A 15,920-nucleotide genomic window follows, 5' to 3' on the forward strand; every position below is an offset into this window, starting at 1 on the left:
GGAGTACGTAAAAATGATTGTATCTAGCATTACTCTTTTTTTAAATATTGTAGATTGTAGACACTTTTAAATCTTTTTTTACATAATTACAGCTTTGCCCTTATCTTATGAATAATTGTATTGCTATTTCACATATTGAAATGATTTTTTTCACTTTAAATTATAATAGTGAAAATTCTATTAGATTATTCTCATAAATCTTAGATATACTTATGATCTTTAAAAAATAAAAAATAATAATCTATTAAGTCATTTCTATCTCAAAATAATTTTAAATTTGTTTTCAACCAAATATAACATATTTGAAAATATTTTAAACATATAATTCACAATCAGTAAATAACTTTTTAATAATAAAACTTATTACTTAAGTCTTAAGCTTTGCAACTATAAATCTCAAGTTAAAAGTTAAATTAACCTCAAGTTAAAAGTTAAATTGTCCACTATAATTACAAACATGCACGAAAAGATACCAAAACTTAGTTTTTATTTTTAGAAAAAGTATATTCATTATTCTAACATTACACACTATACGTAATTTTTAAATTTTTTTCTCTTATTAAATATATAGTGTATGGATGATGAGTAAAAAAATATAATTAATTTAGAAAGAATAAAATTAAAAAAATTTAAAATAATTTTAATAAATAAAAATAAGTGGTGTATGGTATATGATGAGTAGGAAAATTATTTATATTTTTATTTCTTTTAAGTAGGATCCATCTCTAGAGGAAAATATCCAGGTGTCAGTCAGCCAACCTAGGACTCATGTCTAGAGTCACTGCTGGGTAGCATACAAATATTACTTCTACTGAGTTATGTGGATAGCTCTGTCTATCTCGCTCTCTCTCCGAAACTTTAAAAAGGAGTAAAACCACCCGTAGCCAGCCCTTCTCGTTCTCACGGACACTCCGGTGTTCTGTACTCCTCTCTCGTCCCAACTTCGCCGCCATACTTTCTTCTGAAAGGTACAACCTTGTTTCAGCATCATGTTTTCCTCCTTTAAGTGCTTGTGATTTGGTGCCAGTTGTGCAATTGATCGGGCATTGTTTTTTTTAAAGGGTTTCTAACTTTGAAGATTTGCTTTCCTCCGTTCGGTTTCCCTGAAATGCGGAGAAGATGAAATTGAAACCTTTTCAGTCCGTGAGAATATTTTTCTTTTTAAAATGAAGGTATAAATGCTGTTGTCAACTGAGACAATGTGGTGGTATTAGGGTCAGTTGAATGGGTGATTTCGGTATATAAGTTTGTTTTGAGCGAAGTTCCAGAGTTATTTTAACTATTTTAATCGCTGTTTCTTAATAGGAAATAAAAGAAGCATTATTGTTGAGTTCATTCGCATTTTTTTTTAGAACTTCCGCAGGTTGAATTTGCCTCGCAGAATAAATGAATTGGGATTCTTCCATTTTTTCTGTTGGTTTACTGTAGTAATGATACACGTTATGTTCACCATATTTAATCCAATATATACACTCAAGTGATGATCTAGGTGTGTAGATACCCTGGAGCCCAATTGCTGACTCTTGCATAGGTAGCCACTTTATATGGTGGTATTGAATTTAAGAGACTGATGGATGAGGTTTCTGTAATATAGGATGGGAATGAAGCTTCACTACGATGTGAATATGGAGATTCCCCAAAGATACTAGCAGCAGTTGGCATTTTAGTTCTTTTAATAGGAGTGTAGGAGTGTATCTTGAGAGGATCATTCTATTAGAAGAGACTTCTTGGCGGCAAAAGTCCAGAGCATTATGGTTGAAGGAAGAAGACCGAAGTACTAAGTTTTTTCATAGGGTAGTCAACTCTCACAGGAGATCCAACAACATTGAGATGCTGAATATTGATGGGGTTAATTGTAAGGATGAGCATGTCATTAATAATCATGTAGTTGGTTTTTTCGAACAGCTACTAACTGAGCAGGAGGGCTGGCTGCCTAAGCCTGATGGGTTAGTTTTTTATTCTATTGGGCCTATGGATGGTAACCGCTTGGAGATGTCTTTTGAGGAGGCTGAGTTTTTGATGTGTTGAGGAAAATGGCTAAAGACAAGGCTCTAGGTCCTGATGGGTTTTCTATGGGTATTTTTCAAACATGCTGTGATGTATTAAAGGATGATCTCATGAAGGTGTTCTAGGAGTTCCATTTGGTTGGAAAATTTGAGAAAAGCTTGAATGCCACTTTTCTTGCTTTGATACCAAAGAAAGTTGGGGCTGTGGAGATTAGGGAGTTCCGACCCATCAATCTAGTGAATGGGGGGTATATAAGATTCTTTCTAAGGTACTTGCGAATCGCCTTAGTGAGGTAGTGGGAAAAATAATCTCAAAGCCCCAAAATGTTTTTGTTAAAGATAGACAGATTTTAGATGCAATTCTCATTGCAAATGAATGTCTAGATGGTAGACTGAAGGCTAGCGATGTAGGGGTTATATGTAAGTTAGACATAGAGAAGGCGTATGACCATGTTAACTAGGATTTCCTTCTTGACCTTCTAGGGAGGTGTGGTTTTATAGAGAAATGGCGATCATGGATCCGTTGGTGTATATCTATGGTGAAATTTTTAGTTTTGATAAATGGAAGTCCAACATGTTTTTTCAATAGCACACGAGGTCTAAGACAAGGAGATCCACTGTCCCCTTTACTCTTTGTTATTGTGATGAAGGCTTTGAGCAGAATGACCTCAGCCTTGGTCTCCAATGGGCGTGTGACTGGTTACTCAATTGGATCCCCGGGAGGGGGATTTATTAATAAAGAAACTGCTATTCTTTGCCTGGACATATAGAGGAATCAACCTTCTTTCCATTTATTGTTTGCAGATGACACTCTTATTTTTTGTGAGGCAGACCATAACCAGGTTCAAGTATTGAAGGCTCTCCTACTTTGTTTTGAAGCAGCTTCGGGGTTGAAAGTGAACTTGAACAAATCAGAGATGGTGCCTATTGGAGGTATCCAGCATCTAAGACAATTGGCTAATACTCTAGGGTGTAAGATTGCTTCACTTCCTATGACATATCTTGGCCTTCCGTTGGGGGCCACCTCGAGAGCTGCATCTATATGGGATACAGTGATTGAGAATGTAGAGCGTTGTTTAGCAGGCTAGAAGAGAATGTACCTGTTAAAAGGTGGTAGGCTTACCTTGATAAAGAGTACATTATCTAACCTACCGACGTATTTCTTGTCCTTGTTTCCCATTCCAGCAAGCGTGGTGCTTCATATTGAGAAACTACAAAGGGACTTCTTGTGGGGTGGAATAGGCGAGGAATTTAAATTCCACCTAGTTAGGTGGGAGAAGGTATGTAGTCCTCTCTCTAATGGTGGTTTAGGCATTAGAAATCTGAGAATTTTTAATCGGGCGTTACTTGGAAAATGGTTGTGGAGATACCATAAAAAACCTGAAGCCCTATAGAAACTGGTGATTTGAGAGAAAATATGGGGGGGATGGTGTACCAACGAAGTGAGAGGGGTATATGGAGTGGGGTTGTGGAAACATATAAGAAGAGGATGGGGGGTCTTCTCTCGCTACTCAAGATTATGCTTAGGAGGTGGGGCTAGGATCAAATTCTAGTATTATTCTTGGTGTGGTAATGGTGCTCTAAAGGATCTATTTCCTGCACTCTTTAGGGTTGCAAATGCCAAAGATGTTTCAGTGGCGAACATCATGGTGATAGTAGGGGAACAAATCCAGTGGAACATCAATTTTAGCCGGGGTAGCAAATGATTGGGAAATGGACAGCTTTGCAGCCTTTTTCAGTCTTTTGTACTCACTCAAACCGAGTAACCAACATTCTGATTTATTGTGGTGGATACCTACAGGTAAAGGTGTGTTCTCGGTTCTCTCGTTCTATAAGTCTCTTTCACATGAGCTCCCTATTTAGTTTCCTTGGAAAAGACTTTGGAGACATAAGGCGCCTCTCAAAGCAGCATTTTTTGTGTGGACTGCTTCCTTGGGTAAGATCCTTACAACGGATAATTTGAGGAAACAAAGGGTGATCATCTCAGATTGGTGTTGCATGTGTAAATGGGGGTGAATCTGTGGACCATCTTCTATTACACTGTGAAGTAGCTTGAGGGTTATGGAACAAGGTATTTAGTAGACTAGACTTGGGTTGGGTTATGCCTAAGACAGTAGTGGCGGTTTTGGCTAGCTGGACAGATCTAAGAGGCAATCAACAGATCAAGGTTGTATAGAAAATGATTCCTATATGCATCATGTGGTGTGCGTGGCAGAAACGCAATGAATAGATGTTCGAGGACAAAGAAAGATCAATGGAGGAACTTAAAGCTTTCTTTTTTAGAACTCTTTGTACTTGGGCCATTGTTGTTAATTTTAATGGTCATGATTTTCACGATTTCCTTGTATCTATTGTCCCTACGTAGTTAGGGCATTCTTTGTACTACACATGGCTTTGCCTATTCTTTTATTAGTACATTTTGTTTACTTATTAAAAAAAAAGGAGTGTATCTTGAAAACAAGTTTCTCGAGATTTTGCTTTCTTTTTTGGTTATGTGCGGATTGTCGCCTAGAGAGAACAGACAACTCTAAGCAGTGGATAATCAATCAAGCGGAGAGTAATTATAGTGATTGGTGTCATATCTGCAATATTCAGGTAAAACGTTTGATTGTCTCCTTTACTGTTCGGTGGTGAGAGTATTTTAGTCTTCAATATTTTCAGTATTTGGAGTTTAGCAGGTCATTCTGAAGAAGTTTATCGAGCTGCTTGTGTGTTGGAAGTGAAAATTTGGTCATCAAAGAAATAAATGCAAGTAGGACTGCTGCACTTCATTGCCATGTGTAGATTTTTGGGTGACGGAATGGTCAGAATTTCAATGGCGTCGAGCACTTCTCATTGATTATGTCTTTTTTTTTTTAAGTCATTGTACGGTTGGTTATATGAAAAATGCAGTGTGCTTTCCCCCGCCTTATATTCTTTTTTTTGGGAAATTCTTGATTATGTGACACGTCTGTTTGTTTTCTGTGTGCTTGTGTCTCTTTCAACAAATTTATTATATGTCATATAGCTAGATGATTGAATCGATAATGCTTCTAATGTGTTTTAATTTCCCGACTTGGCACCATAATATATTTTTGTCTCTTTGGATTGTTCTTGTGCTTGATTTTAATTTTTGAACCTTTTTTTTTCTGTAGCAGTTGTAAAGTGAGACTGGAACTTGTTGAAGCTGTGGGGATCATTGGTTGAAAAGTTGCTTGACAGTGACAATTGACAGTTCTGTCTTGGGGTTGCAGTGATATTCACTTGACAGTTGACACTGCATTAAAGTTCTCAAGGTTTCAGGAGCTGACATTTATGTAACTTTTCCTGCTTGGTTGTCCAGCTGAACATACTCTATGCTCTATTAGAGCACAGGTAGTATTTTATTGTGGGCAAGATGAGCAGATCTATTCGAGTAAAAGAAAAGCATGAAAAAAGTAGTGCACATTCCCTGCATGATCGTGATGAAGGAAGTGCTGCGCGGACAAGGCCTTTCAGCTTTGACGAGATTATGCTTAGAAGGGAAAACAAAAAATCGTCTGAAAGCTTGAAAGAGGAGGCCATCAAAGTGGGAAACATATCAAAGGAAGGAATTATTGAGAATGTTTCTGATCAATTTGAATCTGAAAAGGGTACAAAATACAATAGAAGCTCTTCCCCTATTGTCGAAAAGCACGTCTCAGAGAAATCACTGAAAATGAGTTCCAGAAAGAAAGAAGAGAATCTCTCCATGAAGAAAGATGCTTTATTTAAGGGAAAGAACAGAGAAAGTCATGAGTCGGATAGAAAGTTAAAGGATAAACAGAACAACGATATGAATTACAAAGCTAAACTAGGAAGAAACGACAGACAACATGGTAGGAGAAAAGATGAAGAGTGGTTTGCCAGTGATGCTGCAATTGAGGTTGAAAAGAAGCATTCAAGAGATTTGGTCACTAGGGAGAGGCATGCAGATAGAATTAAAGGAGAATCTGAAAGAGGAAACAAGCGAAGATACAGAAATGGAGATGACGAGAAAAGTAGAGACAGGAATACTATAAAGAAACATGACCTTGGAAAACAGCGTGATTTAGATGTTTCAGAGAGGAAGGAATCATCAAAATCACATTATGAGGAATCAAGGTCAAAAAGGAGACGTTCAAGGAGTCGAGAACATGAGGACCGAAGTAGAAGGTCCATTTCACTATCACCTAGGGCACACAAGCATAAATCCCATCACGGTGGGCAGCGCAGAGAGTTTTCCTCACATTCTCTTAAAGATAGGTCTCGAAGACAAGATTCTGAAATTGACAAAAATAGAGTATCAATTAATGGTTCAAGTAGCCATTATCAGAGACATGGTGGATACACAAGTGGCCTTGGTGGCTATTCACCAAGGAAGAGAAGAATTGAGGCTGCCGTTAAGACTTCTTCCCCGTCTGATCATTCACCAGAGAAAAAAAGTGCCGGTTGGGATCTCCCACCTGTGAAAACAGCTGCCCCTTTTTCTCCTCCAGTTCCGTCATATTTTCAGTCATTAAACCAGGCTGTGGCCTCAACTGTAAATGACACAGCCAATGCTTTTTCTGTTGCTTCGACTACAACGAAGTCTCTTTCTGGGGTGGCAAACACATTTGCAACAAGGACGAATGCCTCCATAGACTCTGTCCAACTAACTCAGGCTACCCGGCCTATGAGAAGGCTTTATGTTGAAAATATACCATCTTCAGCCTCTGAAAAAGATGTAATGGAATGCTTCAATAATTTGTTGATGTCTTCTGGTGTTAGCCGTAACCACCCATGTTTCAATTGTACTGTAAGTGCCTTTTTTCTTTTTGCATGTATGTGTACAATATTTCTTTCATGCAGGTTAGTACAATTAAAGATCTTTGTATGCTTATCATATTTTGTTGCAGATAAACAAGGGCCAGGCTCTTGTTGAATTTCTTACACCTGAGGATGCCTCTGCAGCCCTTTCTTTTGATGGCAATTCCTTCTCTGGTTCCATTCTAAAAATCAAACGGCCCAAAGACTTCATTGAAGTGGCAGTAAGAATGACTATCCTAACCATATCTTTCTAATCTTCCTTTTTTTTGGATAAGGATCTCTTTTTCATCTTCCTCATTTCCTCAATAATTTCTTTAATATTTGTAGAATCCGTTGATTTTTCTATTCTGAGTTTGATGGTATTCTATTCTGAGTTAATAGCCATGATACGTTTTTAGGAAGATTGATGAATTCATGGTATTGAAATACTTGTATAAGGAGTTCAAAACTCTTAAATAAAAGGTAGATTTTAGAAGCCATAAGCCAATGCTAATTTTCATTATTCTATTTGAAAGTTTAGGTTCCCCCTTCATGAAATTTTATCATGGAAACTGTACTATTAGATTATGGTGCTAGTGTTATTTATTTATTTATTTTTGTTTTAAATTCAAGTCGATGCATATTGCTTTCTCTTTAAATATTGTCAGGTTCTATTCTGTTCCTTTTTCTTTCCATCTTCATATTGATGTGATTGAGTTATGCCGTAAACAGAAGCTATTATTGGTTCAACTAGCACTTTCTACTGCTGCTTTGCAGTTTCTGAGGTGTATTGTGGTTACTATCCCTGTAGCAGGTTTTCAGACAGTTGCTATTTTCATGCAGACTGGTGATCTGGAAAAATCAGTGGCTACAGTTGATACAATCAGTGACAGGGTCAAGGATTCACCTAACAAGGTGTGTATATGACGACTTTTATATTAAAACAGCTGTAAAGTAAGGAACCCATAGGTTTCGATATGGTTTCTGTGCTTAAATTTCATTCTCTTTTAGGATGTCTTTTTTTTTTTTTCCTCTGTCGTGGTCCTGGCTACGTTTGTGTGTGAGTTGGCTTCTCCTTAGAGAGTGGAAAATTTTAAGTATCAACAGATAATATGACTTCCTTGAGTTTTCCTTTTCTTAATAATTTCTAGTTGGTCTGCCCTTCTTTTTTGTATGAACGTAGATTACTCACTTCATCTGGAAATAAGCTTCTTTCTTTTTTGGGCCATCTAAAATAAATTTCCAGAGGTGGTTGTACTGTTTTTTTATCAGTAATACGAATTTTATTAAAAAAATGTGAAGCCAAGTACACGGGACATATACAAGAGCGACACCTATGCATGGGTGTCTAAAGATACAAGGAAATCATGTACATTCATGCCATTAAAGTCTATTATAAATGGCCAATGGAATAAAGTTCGAAGAAAAAAAGTTCCAAGCCCGTCCATTGTCCATTCACGATCTTCAAAGCTGCGACCATTCCTCTGCATCCATATGCACCACCACATACAGATTGGAATCATCTTTCACATAGCTGCAATTTGAGAATTACCCCGGAGGCCTTGCCAGCTGGCCAAAAATTCAACAACCCTTCTTGGCATCACCCAAAGGAGCCCCGCTCTAGCAAAAATATCATTCCACAAACTCATAGCCACATGAAAATGCAATAGTAGGTGATCCACAGACTCCCCACTTTTCTTGCACATATAACACGAATCCAACACAATGAGTCAGCGTTTCCTTAGATTATCAAGGTCAGAATCTTCCTTAGTGAAGCTGTCCATACAAAAAAGAAGCTTTTAGAGGGGCCTTAGTCTTCCAAATGTTCTTCCATGGGAACGCTCTTGTAGAATGTTTCATTAGGGACTTATAGTATGACTGTATAGCAAATCTTCCCTTCTTGGACGATGACCACATCATCGTATCAGCTCCCCCATTCACTCTTTAATTATACACAAGATGGAAGAAATCTGCAAATGTGTCAATTTCCTAGTCTTGTGCAGCTCCAATTTCCCAGGCTTGTTTGATTTTTCATTTGAAGACATGCTCACTGTTAACCGAGTTAAGGTCATTTTGGGAAGATTACTGTCCAAATTTTTGTCTGGTGCTGTCATTTCTGTCATTTTCCTTTTCACTTGGAAAGTTACATGATCACGATCTCATGTTATTGGAGGCATAGTTTAGGCCATTCCCAGTTAAGTATTACCTTAATCCTTCTGGCCTTTGATGAAGTTTTCGATGAAGGAATGATGAGATGGGTCAGACCATAGGTCCTTTGTTCTTGGCCCCTTGTTTAAAGGGCAAATCATTATGGATTTATTTCTTTTCTACTGTGGAGATTTTGCAAGACTTTTGTTAAAATTTTTTTTGCTAGACTCAGTGCAAGGGATCATCACTGGGGTTTTAGCAGGAGGAACCATACTCTAGTGTAATCATAGTAATCAGACATGAGCATTAAATGATGAACAGTCCAAAATGGCTTCTCAAGTAAGCAGACTTGAGGTGATGGAGCTTACAAGCTATCTTGCAACGTGGGCACAACTTAGATGGGGAATCCATTGGGTTCCTTCCATGAAGTGTCATTTCTACTAAATATGAAGAGTTTCATAATTTGCTTCTATCCATAGTATTTCAAGCTCAAAATAATTTCCATGTTTTTCTATCCTTCTCTGACCTTAATGTGGTTGATTGCGGTACACATGTGGTGAAGTATTCTATGCAGAAATGAGATAAATTTGGGTCATGAAAAGATGATCTAATAGTAAACTAGCGTTTATGTACAATGGGATTGGAGTTCAGAATTTCATACCCAAATGATGTAACTGTGTGATATCTTCCATCTTTTCATACCCCCATGCCATCGGACCTTCCGTTTGAATATCTTTTCCTTCTTGGTTTTACCTTTTTTTAATCTATCCATGACATTAACTTAGTATAAATAAATAAATGTTTATGTAATGCCCCAATGGAAAGTCCAAGCTGCATGACCTATACTCCAAAATGACTAGTTAATGATACAATTGAAGTCCCATTGGAATATTATAAAGAGCAAGAACTTTTTTTCTCATTCCTAAGCAATGTGAGATCCTATACATCACCTACCCTTATCACTTATCAGAATGGGGTATCATAGATTACCTTCAAATGGATCCAAGTGATGTGATTGTTTGACTTGGTCTTATATCCTCTTTGAATGCGTCTTTTGGGGGTTTAGTATTTGTTGCAGGATGTTTTGTGTGCTTAATGTAGCTTTCCAAGCAACTCTTAATGATTTTTGTTTACCCAAGAGCATACTTCTTTCCCAGAGGTTTGACGGTGGGGGTTGTGTTTTCTTCACCTTTGTTCATCTCAAACGTGAATGTTACTTGATTGAGAATCATCACCACTATTATTATTATTATTATTATTATTATTATTATTTTGATGAGTAAGAATTTTATTAGTAGGAATGTAACGTTGCAATAGAAGACCCAAACCACTTAGCATATACTCCAAAAGAACTAGTCAATGATACAATTGGAGCTCCATTGGAACCTTATAAAGAGCAAGAACTTCTCATTCCCAAATAATGTGGGATCTCATACACCACCTACCATTATCCTTATCATATGAGGTATCATCTCCTCACCTTAAATTCCCAACGTCCTCGTTGGGCCTGTCCGTTATAGGTGGCACGACTCAAGACTCAATTCCCACATTTCTTATTGAGATAAGTTCTGATACCATTTGTAACGCCCCAATGGAAGTCCCAAACGACTTGGCCTATACTTTAAAAGAACTAATCAATAATAAAATTGGAGCCCCATTGGAACCTTATAAAAGCAAGAACTTCTTCCCAAGCAATGTGGGATCGCATACACCACCTACCATTATTTTTATCATATGAGGTATCGCAAGGAATCTAGGCAAAGCTCAATTAGGACGTATACAAGATAATACACTTGGGAAGAAGAGGGAGAAACAGATACAAGGAACTCATGACCATTAAGACCATTGAATATCTATTGCCATCGTCTTAAGAAATAATGTTTTGAAAAAAGTTTACTACATGCTTCCACCCTACGTCTTTATTTTTGAAACTCTGGTTGATTCGTTCCCTCCAAATACACCATAGGAGACATGGGATCGCCACCATTATTAGTATTGGGAAAAGCATTTATGGAAGTACCTGTTTCCCAAGGTACAGCATTGGGTTTTTTCGTGAAAATCATAAATGTGTTCTAAAATATCATATGATATTAATTATCTTAATCTTTTGGTTCTACTACTTTTCATTTTATGTTTTCTTAAGGGTATCACTTAGTGTCAAATATACTTTTCTTAATTTGTCTGTTCCATACCTTCTATTTCATGGGGTGGTGTGCTAATTTTTTGCGGTTATTGTGGAGAATATGTTCCTTACTACCCTTTCTGTATGTTGTGAATGCAGATATTCATTGGTGGAATTTCAAAGTATATTTCATCAAAAATGGTAATATGTTCTAAATGTTTGTTTTTTTCAGTACATTATAGATAACACATCTACTTATAAAATATATATATATATATATAGATAACACTTCTCTTTGAAATGATACCCCTTTCAACATATTTCACTTCCAACCAGGCCTTCTTTTTCTCCCCTTTCTGTTACCATTATCCTTTGTAAATGAATCTTTTTAGTGACTTGGCCTTTTATGCCGTCTTCCAGCTTATGGAGGTTGTTAGTGTCTTTGGACCTTTGAAGGCCTACCACTTTGAGGTCAATAAAGAACTCAGTGAACCATGTGCTTTTCTTGAGGTAATACGGCAACTGTACCTCTATAATTTTGTTTTGGATAAATGCGTTGCAATAAGAGATTAAACAAGTATTTGCTAATTTTGTTTCTTATTTGGAATGAGATTTTCCTGTCATTGCAATGTATTGTAAACATGCTTTAATATTGTTTAGACAAGTTTCACCTAATGTAAATCATGATCTTGACGATTGATTATCTATAGTTACTGTTTCTGAATAAATTGACATTGTCTAGTATCTTTAAGTAATTCTTAAAAATCCTTTTGAACTTTTTGACATTCTCTACGTTTGAAATCTTATTTGTATGTTTTGAAATCGCTATTTATCATGGTCAAAGGATAAGAGAAGTTTCCATCCACTTATATGAAGAGTTTCCATCCACTTATCTGAAGTGGATGTTGCCTACTTGCCTTTATTTAAATCTGTTAGTACCTTCATTGGATGTCATTATGTATGTATTATATGTATCAGTAGATTTTTCATTACTGAATTCTATCACTGATTGTTACCCCTTATAATGGTTATGATTTCATTTCTACAATAATCAATTTGATATTTATTTGTGCCTTGTCAACTACAATTCTATCCATATGTGAAATTTTGATGCGTGTGGTACCCCACATGATAAGGATAATGATAGATGGTGTATATAATCCCACATTGCTTAGGAAGGAGAAGTTCTTGCTCTTTATAAGGTTCCAATGTGGCTCCAATTGTATCATTAACTAGTCCTTTTGGAGTATAGGTCATGTGGTTTGGGTATTCCATTGAGGTGTTACAAATGGTATCAAAGCCTATCCCAACCAGAAATGTGAGACTTGAGCCCTGTCACCTACGATGGATTGGCCCAACGAGGATGTCGGGAATTTAAGGGGGGGAGATTGTGATACCCCATATGATAAGGATAAGGGTAGGTGATGTAAGGGATCTCACATTGCTTGAGAATGAGAAGTTTTTGCTCTTTATAAGGTTCCAATGAGGCTCCAATTGTATCATTAACTAGTCATTTTAGAGTATAGGCCATGTGGTTTGGGTCTTCCATTGGAGCATTACAGTGTGCTTATTGGAGAGAATTTAGGTTGCAATAATCTGCTTTGGAGTGTTTTTATTAATTTTTTAATTGATAATATGAGTCTGCCATTGAGTTTTCTCTTTTTGGGACCCCAATGCCCATTTCAGTGACTTCGAATTAGGACCACTTAGATATTCGATGCATTTGGAATCTTGAGTATTATACTCTTTTCTTTTTGAACTCCCCCCTCCAATTTTTAGCTTTCCTTTATACATGTTGAACAACTTTTTCTTCTAACCTGTTTAAGTGACTTCTGACTTGTGTATACTGTATCAGTATGTAGACCAATCAGTGACTCACAAAGCTTGTGCCGGTTTGAATGGTATGAAGTTGGGAGGGCGAGTATTAACTGTAATGCAAGCTATGCCTGGTGCATCACTTTTGGTACTTTATCACACCATCCTTTTCCTTCTCCCAAAACATTTGAGATGTAGCTTATTGACTACTGTTTTTTCCTCTATGGCCCATTGTGGCCTTGGATTATACCTCCCACTCTTTTATTATGTATTATAATGATTTACCTGGAGATGCATACTGATGAAGAGAAGAACATGTACTAGGAAAATGATGGATATTCTCCAAGCTATGGGATCCCTGAGCATGCAAGGTCACTTCTCAAACAGCCCACACAAGTCCTAAAGCTTAAAAATGTGGTATGACATTTGCTGTTTAATTTAATTTATTCTCTTTTCCTAGGGGCAATTTTGGGGTGAGGGTGAGCTTAATTATCCGTTCTGTTATCTTTTCCAAGTACCCTACAAACCAAGTTGTACTAGATCAAACTAATTATCGTTTTTTGGTCTGTGAATTAGTTCGATCCTGAGGCTTTGTCATCACTGTCTGATCCAGATGTGGAAGAAGTTTTGGAAGATATTCGGTTGGAGTGTGCAAGGTCTCTGAGAGCAATGTTTTCTATTCAACTTTAACGCCTGTTTGGTTCCTTCCCTCAAAAAATTCTGTTTTCAAATTCATTAAAGGAATTTTTTTTTTTTTTTCCTTTTTGATCTTTTTTCTTTCATAGAAATACTGAGAACAGATTACTTCAGATACCGTCAAATGAAATGATGTTATCAATTATGTCCATTCTTCTCTGTTTAGGATAACAAAATGATTGAAAGCAATGTTTCCTGTTTTCCATTTTACCACCAAACAACTCTGCTATTTTGGTATTTAGAGATATTCATTAAAAAAAAGGAGGCTTATTTTCTTTTTGAATTCCATAATCTTGCAGATTCGGCACTGTTAAAGGTGTTAATGTTGTCAAGAACGGCAATGGTCACACCACCACCTTAGACGGATGCAAAGTTATAGAGGTTAGGGAATCTGCTGGAGCCTTGCAAGATTCATTGTGCAATGACAGAAGAGAAGAAACAGACACCTCAAGAAAAGATGTTGACCATGAGCCCAGGCAAATTAGTGAGGTAGATGTTCCGAGTGGTATCAAAGAAATTAAAGAAGATGTTGTGAAATTGAATTGCTTTGGTGATGATAAACCTGCTGATGATATTGGAGAGGACACTATGAACCAGAAGGTTCAGCTCGATAATAACATGGTAGCTGAAGACCTAGGCTGTAAGAACATAGCAGATGGCATCCCTACAGAACTCCCCATCCAGTTGAACGGTCAGGTTGATCAATTGGATTTTCATGATGAAAATGTCGGTGATATTATTCAAGTGAAAGACATTAGTTTGGATAGAAAATTCAAGGCTGTAGATCATTTGACTTTGGAAGATACTGACAGTAAGTTACAGGAAGCTTCTGCTGGATTGGATAGTGGCCTGGCTATGGAAGCAGGTGCTATGGAGAGGGGTGGCAATGAGGAACTGGATTATGATCTTGGACATGTATTTGAGCCATGGTGTGTTTTTGTGGAGTACGGAAGAACAGAAGCCTGTTGCATGGCAGCGCATTGTTTACATGGACGGCTTTTTGATAACCGAGTTGTGGCAGTGGAGTACATTGCTCTTGATCTCTACAGGTCAAGATTTCCAAAGTGAAGTCGCTTGGATGGTTACTACTGGTTACAGTTTCCAGTGCATTGGGAACGGTAAAGGATAAATTTGACAAATGGGTCCTCAGCACGTTTGGTTGTGTTTCATTTGGTGGGAGAAGCTCAACAGTTGGTTTTGGTTTACTTGATTTCAAAACCTCGGAGACAATTACTTGTTTCTAAAATTTTGACCTGCCCCAAAAGGCCAAATCTAGGCGTATTTTGGAATGCCAATTAAGTGGGAACTGGTTGTCAATTTGCTAAAATCATACAGAAATGGTTCATATTGGCTGTCTGGTGGGGGTGCTTGGCTTTTAATTAGTTGCTGTTTCCTCCCTCCTTGAGCATCTGAGATTATTTACATTCAGAATGTCACGTTTAGACTGTTGTTATCAGTAGAGAGGATGAGGATGATGATGATGGGATAGATAAGGACTACTGATGTGATGTAATTAGTTATTAGGTGTTGCTTACTCCACTGTATTAACTTCATTCCGTGGAGGGATTTTTCCCTACATTTAAATTTGTATAACCCTACACTTATCGATGGATGTAGGCTTGATTTGAGACCCAAGCCTACTGCCGCTGATGCTTCTTCAGAAACATATAATCACGATAAATTTTTTTTCTTTTTCAATTTAGTAGCCACTTTTTCCAACTTTTTTTTAGATCTAGAGCACTTTAAAATCGTTATACAAGGCAAAAAAAAAAAAAAAAAAAAAACCCTGGATTTCTTTCAAGAAATATGAATCCTATTGAACACCACCCAGCGAAAATGGAAATTTGAAGAAACCAAGTTTTGGAATTAAACTGATTAATAACTCAAGAAATTGTTCTGTTCTGATTACATTCTATTTGATTTTGTATTTTTTTTTTTGATTTCCAAATGGCATGATGTTGGAAAGTGCTAGCGGTCCCCATTGTGTCCGAAGGGAAGAATGAGCATATTCTAATCAATCAATTTTGGGGGAATGTAGTTTGGCCTTTAAACATCAGATACTCGGATCGAAAACTCCATTCCATCAGTCGGTAGATAACATTTCTGAAAGGGTTTTTTTCTATGTACAAAACACAAGGGTGCATGCATCTGAGCATGAAGAGTTGTATTCAATTATCAACCTTACTTTACAGCAACAATACCAACTGAAAAAAAGTGTTGTATTGCATCTTTAATGTTTAAGCGACCTGCAGAAAATTATACGATCGAGTCCATGAGTTAAAAATAAATAAAAGTAAAAAAGATGTTACGCACTGATGGAAGGTGTGTGTTGATATCTGGAGTTTTGGAAAGGAAACATTTCTATAAAT

The 15,920-nt window shown here is 37.0% G+C and overlaps 1 protein-coding gene across 3 annotated transcripts; it reads left to right on the forward strand.

Moving 5' to 3' along the window:
* The first annotated feature begins 826 nt into the window (after positions 1-826).
* On the forward strand, positions 827-15,249 carry LOC122276697. Of its 3 annotated transcripts, XM_043086613.1 has the most exons (11): positions 842-968; positions 1,062-1,172; positions 5,144-6,780; positions 6,881-7,012; positions 7,614-7,685; positions 11,200-11,241; positions 11,461-11,550; positions 12,896-13,003; positions 13,180-13,272; positions 13,432-13,511; positions 13,851-15,249. In XM_043086613.1, exons 3-11 carry the CDS (start codon positions 5,383-5,385, stop codon positions 14,617-14,619), a joined length of 2,784 nt encoding a protein of 927 aa, XP_042942547.1. In that variant the 5' UTR covers positions 842-968; positions 1,062-1,172; positions 5,144-5,382; the 3' UTR covers positions 14,620-15,249. The 3 variants fall into 3 exon arrangements, with proteins under 3 accessions (XP_042942539.1, XP_042942529.1, XP_042942547.1); XM_043086605.1 differs by lacking the exon at positions 1,062-1,172 and having other exon boundaries at positions 827-968; positions 5,141-6,780; XM_043086595.1 differs by lacking the exon at positions 1,062-1,172 and having other exon boundaries at positions 827-968.
* Positions 15,250-15,920: the final 671 nt, after the last annotated feature.

The sequence above is a fragment of the Carya illinoinensis genome, chromosome 1 (genome assembly GCF_018687715.1).
Source record: "Carya illinoinensis cultivar Pawnee chromosome 1, C.illinoinensisPawnee_v1, whole genome shotgun sequence".
NCBI classification, from domain to species: Eukaryota; Viridiplantae; Streptophyta; class Magnoliopsida; order Fagales; family Juglandaceae; genus Carya; species Carya illinoinensis.

Coding starts and splice junctions, on each gene's coding strand:
- LOC122276697 (XM_043086605.1), top strand. CDS start 5,383: ATGAGCAGATCTATTCGAGTAAAAGAAAAGCATGAAAAAAGTAGTGCA. Junction 6,781..6,880: donor ACCCATGTTTCAATTGTACT/GTAAGTGCCTTT, acceptor ATTTTGTTGCAG/ATAAACAAGGGCCAGGCTCT. Junction 13,004..13,179: donor TGCCTGGTGCATCACTTTTG/GTACTTTATCAC, acceptor AACATGTACTAG/GAAAATGATGGATATTCTCC.